Source organism: Microtus ochrogaster, unplaced genomic scaffold, assembly GCF_000317375.1.
Source record: "Microtus ochrogaster isolate Prairie Vole_2 unplaced genomic scaffold, MicOch1.0 UNK20, whole genome shotgun sequence".
Classification (NCBI taxonomy): Eukaryota; Metazoa; Chordata; class Mammalia; order Rodentia; family Cricetidae; genus Microtus; species Microtus ochrogaster.
The window spans coordinates 4,761,277-4,776,494 of NW_004949118.1; the positions used below are offsets into that span (position 1 = coordinate 4,761,277).

At 42.8% G+C, this 15,218-nt stretch overlaps 1 protein-coding gene across 9 annotated transcripts in view; it reads right to left on the reverse strand.

The window, feature by feature from the left end:
* Ptprm (protein tyrosine phosphatase, receptor type M) overlaps positions 1-15,218 on the reverse strand; it is a 699,101-nt gene that overhangs the window by 403,739 nt on the left and 280,144 nt on the right. For all 9 annotated transcript variants that reach the window (XM_013353950.2, XM_013353949.2, XM_013353948.2 and 6 more), the window contains exon 4: positions 10,894-10,972. In XM_013353950.2, coding sequence (XP_013209404.2) covers positions 10,894-10,972 — 79 coding nt within the window. The remainder of the gene's footprint in view (positions 1-10,893; positions 10,973-15,218) is intronic.

The following is a 15,218-nucleotide window of genomic DNA, read 5'->3' on the forward strand; positions in this document are numbered from 1 at the left end:
TCTTGGGATCTCCTCTGATGGTGAGATGTTACCCAGTAAGCAGAACACGGAAATTTGGCCTTCCTGAGCTGATGGGTCTCTTGGTAGCCATTTTCTAGCACCATAAGGCCAATAACTGAGAATACAGCAGATACTCTCTTTCTAAGAGAGATTGGCAAGTACATCAGATAATAATAACAGGTGGTATCATTATCATCATTATAGGCATCACCATCATCATCATCATCACCATCATCCTCTTCCTCATCATCATCATAGACATCACCATCATCATCACCATTCTCCTCCTCATCATCATCATGATCATAGGCATCACCATCATCATCATCACATCATGACCATCATCCTCCTCTTCATCATCATCATAGGCATCACCATCATCATCATCATCACAATCCTCCTCCCTCTTCCTCCTCATCATCATAGGCATCACCATCATCATCACAATCCTCCTCCTCCCTCATCATCATCATAGGCATCACCATCATCATCACAATCCTCCTCCTCCTCAACATCATCTTCATCACCATCATCCTCTTCCTCCTCATCATCATAGGCATCATCATCATCATCTTCATCATTATCACAATCCTCCTCCTCCTCATCATCTTCTTCATCATCACCATCCTCCTCCTCCTCATCATCTTCTTCATCATCACCATCCTCCTCCTCATCATCATCATTATCATTGGGTCCCAGAGGTAGGAAACCAGAAAAGGTCTATACCAGAATATCTTTAAATTAGCCTTGAGTGGGACTTTTGACTATAAGAAAATATGGAAACACTTCAGTTAGCCATCTCCTTCTAGATCGGTCTGTGTGCTCCTGTGAAGACTCTCCTGAGATGTTTATGCTCTATGACTCAGAGGCATGCAGCCAGGGAATACAGTAGCCACTCTTTGCTTCCTTAATTGGTTAGCTCTGCCCTAGAGACTAAGTTATCTGGAGTCACACTAAGATGGTGTTCTAGGCATGTTCAAAGAATGACAAACACACCTGGGAAGAGCGGCTACATGGAGAACAGGTTTGCTTGTTTTTTGAAAAGCAGACCTTTCTAGTTAGGAAATGAAAAACTGGGCACAGAGACTATGGGCAATGGAAAGCAATGGCTGACTTCAAAGGTGAGATATGTATAACCATACATATAAGTCTCTATAGTTTTATATGTATGTGTGCATTAATAATATATATGGATACACACATACATACATCACACATATATACATATATAATATATAATATGTGTACATGCATGTGTGTGTGTATTTGTGTATAATATGAAAGATGGCACAGCCCACTATGGGTAGCTGGGTAGCACCATTCGTGGGCAGGTGCTTCCTGCACTAATCAAAAAGCTATTTGAACATAAGCCGCCAATGACACAGTCAGAGAGAAAACCAGCTAGCAAGCAACAACCCCTCTGGTTCCTGCCACACTTCCTTGGCTGTGAAAAGTCCCTTGGTTGAAGGCAATGGCGCATAGAATAGCATGCATTCCTGCCTTCAGGTCCCTGCCCTGATCTCCTTCAGGAATGACAGTGACCTGGAAGTATAACATAAAATAAACCCTTTCTTCCCTATAGCTTTTGGTCACATTGTTTTAACATAGCAATAAAGGGAACTAAAACATAGGTATCCTATTTGTGAACAGCATACTACCAAGTATTGCCAGGTCTCAGGGGTTCCAATCAAGTCTAAAGAAAGGATCTTTTCCAGAAAGTCCTGCCCTGCCTCAATTCTCTCTGCTGTGCTCTGTTTGGGTGCATGGGTCCTTTCTTTCATTTCCCTGGGATCTCTTTAGGGCAAGGACTTCAATTTCTGGGAAGCATCTAGGGACACTTTTGTGCACAGGAATGTCTGAATGCACATGCTCCCTAGAACCTCCTCCTTTGATGGGCACCTCTGTAGGGTCCTCTGTCTGGACCGAGGTCCAGACTTCTTTCTGGATCCCTCTCTTGGGAAGTTCTCAGCTGACTGAATGGTGCCTTCTCACGTTTGTGCTGACTGCATACCCGTTCACCACACACCAGCTCTGTACAAAACTGTTCTTGTTGATATGATTTACTAGGGAGCATTCAGATCCTCAATAACTTCTTCCAGAAAACTCCAAGAGGCTCCTCCCCAAACCCCTCTCCTCACAGCATCCTACACAAGATGTTTAAAGTGAAGCCCTCCCCTACTGCCTCACAGGCTCACAATGGACTTAGAGATGTCTCCAAAGCCAACTGTCTGAGGCTAGAAAATCAAAGGCTGATTAGAGACAAACTTTAGCTCACAGTTGCAAAAGATCATATGCAACACAAGAGAAAACTGGTGAAGAACTTTAGCCTCTATATTGAGCAAGTAGTAATTTATTTAATGTGCCAGAAACAACTTAGAGAAAAATATAAAATGAAACAAAGACAAGAATAAGCATTTATACACATGCATACAATTAGTAGTTGTGTGTGTGTTGACACGTACTCCATGGACAAAAATTTGCAATGATACTGTAGGATATCTATTTGCACGTCTATTTATTTAAGTACATACATACCTATAAATTTTATGCACGTGATCATTCCTACCTCAAGATGACATCACCAAGTTAAGTTAGCAAAGGAACTCCATCATAGCTACTGGGGGAAGTCAGCTCCTCAATAAGAATCCAAATGTCCAAGGCCATTCAGGTGTTTGTTTATTCATTCAAAGTGACTTAGACACCTTGGTAAATGAGAGTGGTTTTATATTGCTGGCTAAGTTGTAAAAATACCAATTAATGAATAAAGCCTGCTGAGTTACCAGCATTGAGTATGATAAGGTATGGTAGAATCCTACTTTCTCTCACTAGCCAAATAAACTGACGCCATATTGGATAGGCACTTAATATTATAAAAATAGGCTGGATTTAAATCATCAAGTTAGGCTGACAGCTGTTGTTTTAAGAATTATTTATTTAGAAATTTGTCTAATGTAGTTTCCAGATCTTGGCGACCTACAATCTGGATCAGCTCTAAGTAAAATGAAGCATTCACGCGCCTATATTTTTGGTTTTTAATTCTCCCAAGGTTATTAAATATATTTATATCTGTTAATAAGCACATCCTTTAACACATAGCTGCTTTATTTTTACTATGACCATGCCTGGTTCAAGGGTATGAAAATGGTGAGTTCATAAAATTTATTGGTGTGTGTGGACTGCTGGCATATACTAACACAGTTCTTTTCAATTTTTATCATTTAATTTGTATATTATATAAAACACAAACTATATAATTTTTTTTTCGAGACAGGGTTTCTCTGTGGTTTTGGAGCCTGACCTGGAACTAGCTCTTGTAGACCAGGCTGGTCTCGAACTCACAGAGATCCACCTGCCTCTGCCTCCCGAGTGCTGGGATTAAAGGCGTGCGCCACCACCGCCCGGCACTATATAAAATTTAAATTGTAATAGTAACTAACATTTAATAATGAGTTCCTATTACTTATGTTTACTATTTAGCTAACACTGTAAAATAAGAATTACTAAGGGCTAAAAGTCATAGCCATTACACACATATGTGGGAAGAGCAGTTGAATTGAGACAGCTTGGAAAGAAAGCCATTCATGAAGATAACAAGTGTGTTTCAGGGGCTGGAGAGATGTCTCAGAGGTTAAGAGCATTGCCTGCTCTTCCAAAGGTCCCAAGTTCAATTCCCAGCAACCACATGGATTCCCAGCAACATCTCCAAGTTCCTCTGATTTTACTTACCTACAGCGACTAAGCTCTCTCTGCTGAAGAGTCCAGTAAAGGACTGAAAAACCTATGCATCCCTTCTCCCCAACAGTATGGAGATGTAGAAGAGGGCTCATGCCTTTACATCCTTGCCTTTCCTAGGAGAGCCGTGAGACACAGATCTGCAGCTCATCCATGGGACACAGATCACAGCCCAATAAACATGAAGGCAGCATAATGTTCCAGAGTTCCAGGAGGTCCCCGACGCTCCAGGTCCTGAACTGGAAGATCTAAAACCATTTTCAGTTGGCAAGTGACTTAAGGTGGATCCGAATTAGGATTCTGGTGTCGGCACACTGTGTTCAAGCATCAACACCTCAGCCTTTTACTACCTCCAAATATAGGAAAAGTCCCTACACACAAGTCTTTGTGGAACTTTCTTTCTGTGAAATAGAGAGGTTTTTGTTTGTTTGTTTGTTTGTTTGTTTGTTTGTGTTTTGGTTTCTGAGACAGGGTTTCTCTGTGTAGCGCTGGCTACTCTGTAGACCAGGCTGGCCTTGGACTAACAAAATCCAGCTGTCTCCACCTCCTGAGTGCTGGGATTAAATGTGTGCACCAACACTGCCCAGCGAGATCTTTTCTTTTTTAAAATACTCATATAAAGGAGTGAGATAAAGATTTTAAAAAAGATGATTCGGGCAAGGTATTCTGTGTGCTTCGCCCTCAAAAAAATTTCTGTTTAAAATAACTGACTCATTCTTTCAAAATGGAAGAGAGCCCAAGAAAAAAAGGCTCTCTGTCCAGCTAAGTTTAGAACCCACGCTGAGCTGGAACACTGACTTTGCCAAACTACTGTAATTGGAATTCCAAGTATAGCACCTTCAGAATGGAAATTCCAGCCCATCTCATATTCAAAAAGAAACATTCCCTCTTTCTCTCTAAATTTATAGGCCCATTTATTTTCTGGGTACCCTTTCAAAATGCTCCACCAGACCCCTGTGAAGTCTGCGGGAGCTCTACAAACTGTCTTCCCTGAATAACAAACAGGCTTGGGTTCAGCTCTGCCTTTCCCTCCTGACGGCTGCATTCCATGGCTTTGCACAGAGAGCCAAGTTCTCAAATATTAATTGATCCCCGATCAGCCTTTGATCCCAAAGGCATGAGTCATCATTGACCAAGACACAGGTCTCCTCGGAGATGTTTCATTACTATTGATTCTTCAAAGCCTGTGTCAAAATCCTAGCAACAGAATCAGAGAGCGGTAATTGGTGAGATCAAAGAGCAAACTGAAGAGGGGCAGAAGACGAACAGGCTCTGACCCTCTTATTTTCATTTACATCTCTATGTGATGGCAAAGGCTGAAATGAACTGGAAGTGTGCCCGATGGGCAGGACAACCACAGCACAGGTCTCCTTCCTAGCTGTCACCACAAGAGAGGAAGCTGACAAACAGGAGGGCTCAGAACAACCCGGTCAACACTGGCGAACATACTTGGCAAGCATGCTCTGAATTTCAAGTGGACACAAATGAGCCCTTCCAAATTTAAGAAATCCATCAGTTTGGTTATTTGGATTTACTACTTCCCAGTAAATAATTCAAGGGTGATTACAAAAAAAATGGATAATTAATCATAAAAATGTAGGTTAACTAACTCTTCTTTGAAATACTGAGACCAAAATGTTTTCAAATTTCAAATATTGTCAGATTTTTAGTATTTGCATGCATATAACGGGTGTGCCTTGGATATGGGATTCAAGTGTAAACATTAAATTCATTATGTTTCATACACACATTATAAATACAGACTAAAGATAGGTTCGTGCAATGCTGTTAGTGTCTCTGTGTTTTGACCATAACCTATCGCATGACTTCAGGTAGAGTGAGGACGAAAATACAACCAACAACTCAAGCAAACACATTAATGGAGGAATTTATAGGACATGGAAGTTACATCTCAATAAAACTGTTTGGCCAAAAGACACTTAAGGTCATGCTCAACTTCCTTAGCGATCAGGGAAATGCAAATCAAGACAACTTTAAGATACCATCTTACACCTGTCAGAATGGCTAAAATCAAAAACACCAATGATATACTTTGCTGGAGAGGTTGTGGAGAAAAGGGTATACTCACCCATTGCTGGTGGGAATGCAAACTTGTGCAACCACTCTGGAAAGCAGTGTGGCGGTTTCTCAGGAAATTCGGGATCAACCTACCCCTGGACCCAGCAATATCACTCTTGGGAATATACCCAAGAGAGGCCCTATCATACAACAAAAGTATATGCTCAACTATGTTCATAGCAGCATTGTTTGTAATAGCTAGAACCTGGAAACAACCTAGATGCCCTTCAATGGAAGAATGGATGAAGAAAGTATGGAATATATACATATTAGAGTATTACTCAGCAGTAAAAACAAGGACTTCTTGAATTTTGCATACAAATGGATAGAAATAGAAAACACTATCCTGAGTGAGGTAAGCCAGACCCAAAAAGAGGAACATGGGATGTACTCACTCATATTTGGTTTCTAGCCATAAATAAAGTACATTGAGCTTATAATTCATGTTCCTAGAGAAGCTAAATAAGAAGGTGAATCCAAAGACAAACATATAGGCATCCTCCTGAATATTAACCTTCATCAGGCGATGAAATGAGACAGAGACAGAGACCCACATTGGAGCACCGGACAGAAATCTCAAGGTCCAAATCAGGAGCAGAAGGAGAGGGAGCACGAGCAAGGAACTCAGGACCGCGAGGGGTGCACCCACACACTGAGACAATGGAGATGTCCTATTGGGAACTCACCAAGGCCAGCTGGCCTGGGTCTGAAAAAGCATGGGATAAAACCGGACTTGCTGAACATAGCGGACAATGAGGACTACTGAGAACTCAAGAACAATGGCAATGGGTTTTTGATCCTACTGCATGTACTGGCTTTGGGGGAGCCTAGGCAGTTTGGATGCTCACCTTACTAGACCTGGATAGAGGTGGGTGGTCCTTGGGCTTCTCACAGGTCAGGGAACCCTGATTGCTCTTCGAGCTGATGAGGGAGGGGGACTTCATCGGGGGAGGGGGAGGGAAATGGGAGGCAGTGGCGGGGAGGAGGCAGAAATCCTTAATAAATCAATAAATTAAAAAAAAAACTGTTAAGATATCTGTGGTTTCTAATACATGAAAAATATACATTAATACCACAAGGTGATAATCGCAATCCCAAGAATTTTAATTGGCGGCATGCGCCCATGAAATCAGCACTAGAAATCCTGATGTCTGAGGGTCATGAGTTCAAGAACAGCCTGATCTACAGAGTAAGCACCTGCCACAGGCATAAAGGTGAGGTACCACACAATACATGCAGATGCAGCCTCAATGTGCTTAAACAAAGGAGATGCTTCGGAAACTGACAACATCCTTCTCAGTTTTCCCTACTGGGATTCCTGAGCCAAACTCAAGATACACTTTTAGTGTGCACTCCAAATTCAAGAATTATCTACGTTTGTTAGAAGGGGGTCTTAACCAGACAGCTGATGATTCCGCACAAGCATCTCCAGTTCAGGCTGGTCCTGCATCTTACTGTCGCTAAGGTGATATCAATCTTACGAGCATCTGCATCCTTGTATGAGAACAACTTTGGGCAAACTGTAGTGATGCCGGCTCGTAAACCCAGGAGTCCAAACAGGGGCCTGGACAGTGAAGTCGACGAGACTCAGCAGCTCTGCCTCCTCACGGAAAACATCCTTCAGATGTGAAATATTTATGCTCCTCTGAGAATCCAAACTAACGAGCATCAAATTTCAAAACAAATGATCATTATTTAGCGATCTTGATAAGAAATCTCACAAAATCTTACCTATAAAAGCTTTCTATTTTGAGTTTAAATCCAATGTCTTCATTCTTACAGGTTCTATTTGCACATTTCCCCCCACAGACACACAGATTACAGAAGAAATAGCTACCAAATAGCTTTAATAAACCCACTTACAACTTACAGTTCACTGGGCTACTGCAACATGCATCACCCCCTAACCCTCAGTCACCAGCCTGCTGTTCCTTTCTGTGTCTCCTAAGGCAACTCATGAAGCCATTAGGTATGCATGTGCTTACCTATAGAGGAGGAATCATACATTCATCCAGACTGGCATGGGAAGCTGAGTCCACAGGAACGCACGCCAGCACAACACCAACACACATACATCGCAGGACATAGGCACAGAAAGGCTAAGGATAAAATCTTTATGTCTGTGATAAACACACAGCCTGGAACCCAGTGGAAAACAAAAGGCTGCATTTGAGGAACTCATATGCCAGCCAGAGGCCCTATATAGAAGCAAGAAATCCAGGATGCAGGCTTAGGATGCTTTGGGTAAGCCTGGCTGCAGGTTCTCTCACCTGTACCCACTGACGCACATGTCCCTGCAGACAGCTAGCTCTAAGAAACTGGAAGGCAGGACATATCAGGGCTCTCAGCACTCAGTACAGGTGCAAAACTTTTGGGTTATCTTCTGTCCTCCTTTTACATGGTGACTCAGAAGCCATGAAGATACACATTAGCAGACCCCAGGGGCACATCTCAAAGTTGCAGACTTGGGTGCAAGGACTTGGCTAAGTTCCAGTTCTAATAATTATATTCTGTTTCCTGAACTTGCCCAGATGTTTCACCTAGTTATAGCCTCATTCATTTTTTTTATTTTACTTTTTCAGGAAAAAAAAGTGGGAAGATTCTCTGTGAATCCCCCCACTCCCCATCTTGCAGATACAGAAGAAAAGGCAAATGTGACATGTGACCAAATTAATGGCAGTTTTCGTCATGAATGAGATGCTGGATGTGTGTGAACCTGCACATGGGGCCAGCTTCAGAGGACCGGAAGAAGACATCAGAGAGAGTAGAGGCCCCTGTAGATGAAATGAGGCAACTGTGTCGTGCTACTTCTGTGGGATAATGACCACACAGGTGGCCCCTATAGCTGCAGAGGACTGTCTAATCATCTATTCTAATCCAGGCAACTGAAGAAAATGCTGAGCTCTCCTTGCAAGTGCGTGCATTTGAATACTGTGGATCTAACCATTCTTTCATGGTTTGGACAGGGGCCATCAGCAGAGACCCAGGAAATGTAGCAACTTGCCAAGTTCTTTGCATGCCAGGCATTCTAAAAATAAAGTAGGCTGCCATCGCTCAGATGGCCAAAAATGTAAACTCTGAAAGTATCACTCTTGAGAAAGGATACAGGGGAAATCAAATGTTCATGAATCATTGGTAGGATGCAAACTTACAGTATCAGTCTGGGGAAAGGATACAGGGGAAATAAAATATCCACACACCATTGGTGGGATGCAAACTTACAGTATCAGTCTGGGGAAAGAATACAGGGAAAATAAAATATCCACACACCATTGGTGGGATGCAAACTTACAGTATCAGTCTTGGGAAAGGATACAGGAGAAATAAAATGTTCACGCACCATTGGTGGGATGTAAACTTACACTATCATCAGTCTTGAGAAAGGATACAGGGGAAATAAAATATCCACACACCATTGGTGGGATGCAAATTGGTTCAGATACTTCTCACAGCAATTTGGGAGCAACTGATAAATCTAACACCGCGTCTCCCCACATTCCAGGGACTTGGCTTCTTAGACATATACCCATATTTTTCCCATGGACACACACACACATGCTGAATCACAGTAATAATTTTAATAAACAAAAACAGAGGAGGAGGAGTCACCAAATGTTCAAAAATAAGTACAAGCTGTGCTATGTTCCTATGGCTGAATGCTAAGGATTCATCTTAAAAATGTAAGTGGAGAGAGGGAGAAAACTCAGATAAGACTACGCTAGCCCTCCATATCCACAAACTGCCTATGCCGACTCAGTGAGCATGAACAGAAACAATCAGGAACAAAGGAGTCTTTACAGAGTATATACCATGGTCCCTCCCTGCCACATTTACTATTACAAAGCCTTTACATTGTACTTGTTTTTGTAAGTAGCTAAGAAAAGATTCAAAGATTCAAGGAGGATGCAAAGACTGTGTCCCTCTCCTATTAGGGCATCCATGGATTCTGGGTTCTGTGTACCAACTGTCAGTGGGCATTATGGAACAGAAACACAGAAAAATGTAGACAAATGAATACCACTTATTAGAATATATGGAAGGCAAAACTAACAGTGTTGCTATAACTAACATTATGAACACATACTGCTTATGAGAAACATAGTCCACACAAGTACAAACACACACATACACACATGCATTCACACATATACACATACACCCACAGATATACATATATGTATATACATATGCATATTCATACATACACATACATACAGATATACATACACATAAACCTACATGCAAGCACATATACATATGTGTGTGTGTGTACACATATACATATACAGGTTGTTTTTTGTGTTTCACTACCCAGCATTCCTTAAAAAAAAATCCAGGCCTGGATCCCATAACAATGGGAATACTACCCCTACTTTTCTGAATTACATCAACTGATTGAAGGGAGTAGGCATTTGACCCATCCTGAACGATCCTGTCCAGGTTTTGTACCTAAGGCAAGGACAGAAGGGTTCAAGAGCAGAGGAGAGGTTCCAGATCCTGGACAAACAGCCACCTCCCAAGGGCCAAGAGACAGATATATAGCCAGCTCCTTTGCCATGGTGGGACCTGCGGTCTGCTTACTTGGCCTCAGCATCATCTTAGCTTTCTATAAAGGTCCTTTCTCCCATACTGAACATTTGTAAAGTACAAATTTGTAAAGAGAAGGGACAGGCAAATCTGGCACTGACAGATGGCTAAGGAAGGGACTTTATATTCAGTAGGTACTAAGTCTATTGGGCCCATACTCTTTGGAACTGTGTGACAAAAACTTGGGAACAGGGATAGAAACATTTTCGATTTGGGAATGGAATGTGCCAACCTACCACATTTAATTCTGTGCTAATATTGAAAATAGAAATCCAAATGTCCCTCACACCTGCTTTGCATTTTCAGAGCTATCAAAGTATCTGCATTTGCACACCAACTTCACACAGCGGGGCATCCACAGCTGGACCCGCATCCAGAGCCTGCCACGAAACTCTTGGCAGGACAGCATCTCTCTGGGTTTCCTTCCGTCTTTAGGTCTATGGTGTAAATGTGTCCCAGTGATGAACCCCAACATTTAAAAACAAAGTTACTTACTGCATGGATGTCCTAACACCTTAACTTCATCAATAGCAAGGTAGCCTTGGTGTCCAGAGGTTACCACTTCAAAAATCACCTGGAAAATTAAGAGAGATTGACGCATGATTAATAAAAACTCAGAGAGAGAAACTGGAGTTCAACCTGAAGGTCAGAAACGCAAAACAGTCGCCCATTGGCTCCTACCTCTACTTCAGTCCAAAAAGGTGATCCTGCCTCCAGGAGTCTCCAAATGAGACTGAGACTGAGAGCTGTCTCCTCCCATTTATAATTCCCTCTAGGGGTGGGATTAAAGGAGTGCATCACTGGAATTAAAGGTGCCGCCCAGTTTCTACGGCAACTAGTGTGACTACTGGGATTAAAGGTGTGTGTCACCACTGCCTTGTCTGTAAGGCTGACCAGTGGTTCTACTATCTGATCTTCAGGCAAGTTTTATTTATTAACACACAAATGAAATGCCAACACAGAGATTAATGTTTTTCACTCATTTCTGTAAGGATTTTAGCAAGAGTCTCTTATATTATGAGGAATAAGTGTTCACTCATCCCTCCATTTATTTTGCCCAACAACTGAAAAGGAGTTGGTGGCTAACACCTGCCTACCAGTGTTCCAGGCCCTAAACCTCAAGTACAAGGAAGGCTGAACCCGGTCTAGTCCAAGGAGGCAAAAGGGCAGAGGCGGGGTTGGGCTGCACCTGCCTAAGGAATCACCTATGCAGTGATGTGAACCCACGGGTGAGGATGGATATGGGAAGAAAGAACTTTGGAGTCATTCTGAAGAGTGGAGTAAAGTACCAAAGTCTTAAAGAAATCTGAAAACTGAAACGATGCTATGTAAACTGTCACACAAAATAATACAGTTTTCCTATCGTGATATCCACCCCCCCCCCACACACACACACATATTGTGATATCTTTATTGAGAGGCAAAGTTAAGATTGGAAGTTCTTTAAAAAACATTTCTGAAAGTGACTGACCAGAATGAGACATTTGGGATTCTAGATTTTTACACTTCAGAGGAGGATGGATGAGAGGGAGGACTAAGGAAGAGGTGGGATGAGGGGGAGGACTAAGGAAGAGGTGGGATGAGGGGGAGTGATGTCGGTGGGTCTTCTTTCTATGTGTTGCTTTCATCGGTTAATTAATAAAGAAACTGCTTGGCCTGATAGGTCAGAACATAGGTGGGTGGAGTAGACAGAACAGAATGCTGGGAGGAAGAAGGCAGTGAGGCAGACGCCATAGCTCTCCTCTCCGAGATGGATGCAGGCTAGAATCCTTCCCGGTAAGCCACCACCTCATGGTGCTACACAGATTATTAGAAATGGGTTAATCAAGATGTGAGAATTAGCCAATAAGAGGCTAGAACGAATGGGCCAGGCAGTGTTTAAATGAATACAATTTGTGTGTTGTTATTTCGGGGCCTAAGCTAGCCAGGCGGCAGGAACGCAGCCCGCTGCTCCGTCTACAGGGGAGGACTAAGGGAGAGGTGGGATGAGGGGAGGAGTGAGAGGAGAAATGACGGGTAAGAGCTCGTTTTAGGAGAGCCACACTATTCGAGAATTATGAAAAATTTAGAAAACCATGGGAAAACAAACTTGAAGAACAAGAGTAGTGGAGGAAGAGAAAAGCAAAGAAAAAAGAGAAAGAAAGAAGGAAGGCATAAAGGAGGGAAGGGAGAAATCAAAGTAGCAGCTCCCCTTAAGAAAAGTGCGGAGCACTTAGGATGGCTAAGGGCGATGCCCTGGATTGATGACTATAGCACCCCTTTATGCCTGCACGTGTTTTGCGAGGTTATTTCTTGAGTGGGATAAGTAATTGGGACATTGACGCTAAACGTGGGTGGCATAATCTCCCAGGTTGGGGGTCCAGATGGAGAAAAAGGGAAGCAGGAAGTCTGGAAGGCAGGCACCCCCTTCTCAGCTTCTTGGCTGCCACAGTGGCAGCTGCTCCGTTCTACTTATCCTCACCGCAGTGAGGTGACAAGAGAAGTCATCAGGAAACATGGTCACCTCTCTTCTATGTCTATGCTGTCTATGGTAAGCATCTTTTACTGTGTAGCTAACAGAACCTAGCACCACTAGATGGGCTATGGACCACACATGCCCAGACCCAGCACACCACAGACCGCTACTCTGCAATGAAAAAGCACTAAATATTGTCGTAATCAATAGCACGGATGAATCTTCAGGGAATTGTGCTGAGTTTAAAAAAAGGGGGGGCAATTGTACAAGATTACACCCTACCTGATTTCATGAATGAAATATTCTGAATTGTCAAAATTTAGGAATTGAAGCCAGACTAATGGGTGCCAGGACTAAGAGATGGGGAGAGGGCACAGAAGTAGGGTGGGTAGTCTTCAAAAAGGGCAACCTAAGTCATCTCTGTTAGTTTCTCTAACAGCATTGTGTGTGTGTGTGTGTGTGTGTGTGTGTGTGTGTGTGTGTGCGCGCGCGCGCAGGAATACATGCATATATGCAGCAACATGCAACTTTTAGAACTAAACATTTCAACATGCCAATACCCAACTATGATATCATACCACAATTGGCAAATTATTCCCGCTTTGGGAAACAGGGTGCCGTGTCAACAGGACGACCTTCATTGGTTTTCACTGTTGTGTGTCACACTGATCACAAAGCAGTTTGGTTTTAAAAGTAATTATGTAACTATCTAAGAAGGCGTTACAAGCATCATGCAGGTACCACTCCACAAACATCAGTTTATATATAGCATAATCCATACTATATTACATGAATTTTTAAGTAAAAATATTAATAAATAGAACCATATTTTCCAGAACTGTATTTCCACAGAATGAGTCATCTGGATATGATGTATCTGTCTGAAGCAGGCAGTGAGTCTGAGTTGCAGTAATCCTCAACTCCGTCTGTTTCCACACGTTGTGTTCCCATTCTTGCACACTGAGCAGAATCTTGGCTCCTAAGACTGCTTTGTTTGTGTTTATGCAAAACCAGAGACAGCAACCCACAGAACCCCAGATGGAAATGCTAAAAGCAGGGGTCCAGACTGCAAGCACGAAAACCCAGAAACCTAGGCTCGCAGCTCTGCACCAGCAAGCCCTGATAATAAAACATAACCCACTCGGGGGAGAGAAGGGCCCTGCAGAAGAGCAGAGATGAAATAAAACTCTGTCCTGTTCACGAGTTTAATATGTTGTTTTCCACTGATGAGCCAACGGAAAAGAAGAACTGCCTAGATATTCCTGCGGTGGGACCGGGATAATTTATTTCTCTATGTCTAAGTTCTGTAAGAGGATGAACGAGGGACAAAAAGATGGATGCCAGAAGCAGGCATAAGAAAATAGTTTTGAGGCCCTAAAAGCAGTTCTGGCTAAGAGTGGCCAGCTGCAGCACCAGAGGTGACACAAGGGGCTGTGGAGAGAGTTGCCAGGGAGCTCAGGGAAGTGGCACCTGCGCACTCCAGCCAGGGAACCCCGCGGGTTAACTGCACACTCTCCCTGTCCCTCAGCTCCTCCAGTGCGATCTCCCAGTCTCCTTGCTCTGTGGCCCATTCCCAGGGGACTAAGCAGATCCGGATGGAACGCTTCATGTTCCTACAGCGGGTAGCCGCCCCTCAGTCTGTCCCCCACCCAACCTATCCCACCCTCAGTTCTAAGTGTCTGATGGCCACACCTAGAATCACATTTCATCTGAACACCCTGGGGCCACACCTATAAAAACCCCAGAAGAATTTCCTACCAAGAAATACACAACCACACTTCCTTAAGAACCAGAGCAGGTAACAGAAACCAAGAAACAAAATACCCACCCAGTGAAGATAAGAGCAGATAGCTACACCTAGAATCACAATCCTGCCAAGCCCAGGTGTGTAAATGCCAGTGTACAAACACAGTAACAGCCAGGACAATATGTTTCCACTAGAGCCCAGCAACCTTGCCACAACCCCAACCTATAATATAGAGTTCGTTGTTAAATATTGTGGATATTTTAAAGATTCCCAATATATAATTCCAGGTTGCTTTTTGTAAAGACTATATTTGTTTACATAATCACCATAAATATATGAGAGACTATTTCATTTTCCATCAACACATAGTGTTTTAATTTGGCAATGTTTTAAAATGTGAATGTCATAAATTTGATATATTGTTATTATCTGGACATATCTGCACACTGTGAAGAAAGGAAAAGAAACCCAGATCATGGGGCTGGAGAGATGGCTCAGTGGTTAAGAACATTGCCTAATCTTCCAGAGGTCCTGAGTTCATTTCCCAGCAACGACATGGTGGCTCACAACCATCTGTAATGAGGTCTGGTGCCCTCTTCTGGCCTGCAGGCATACATG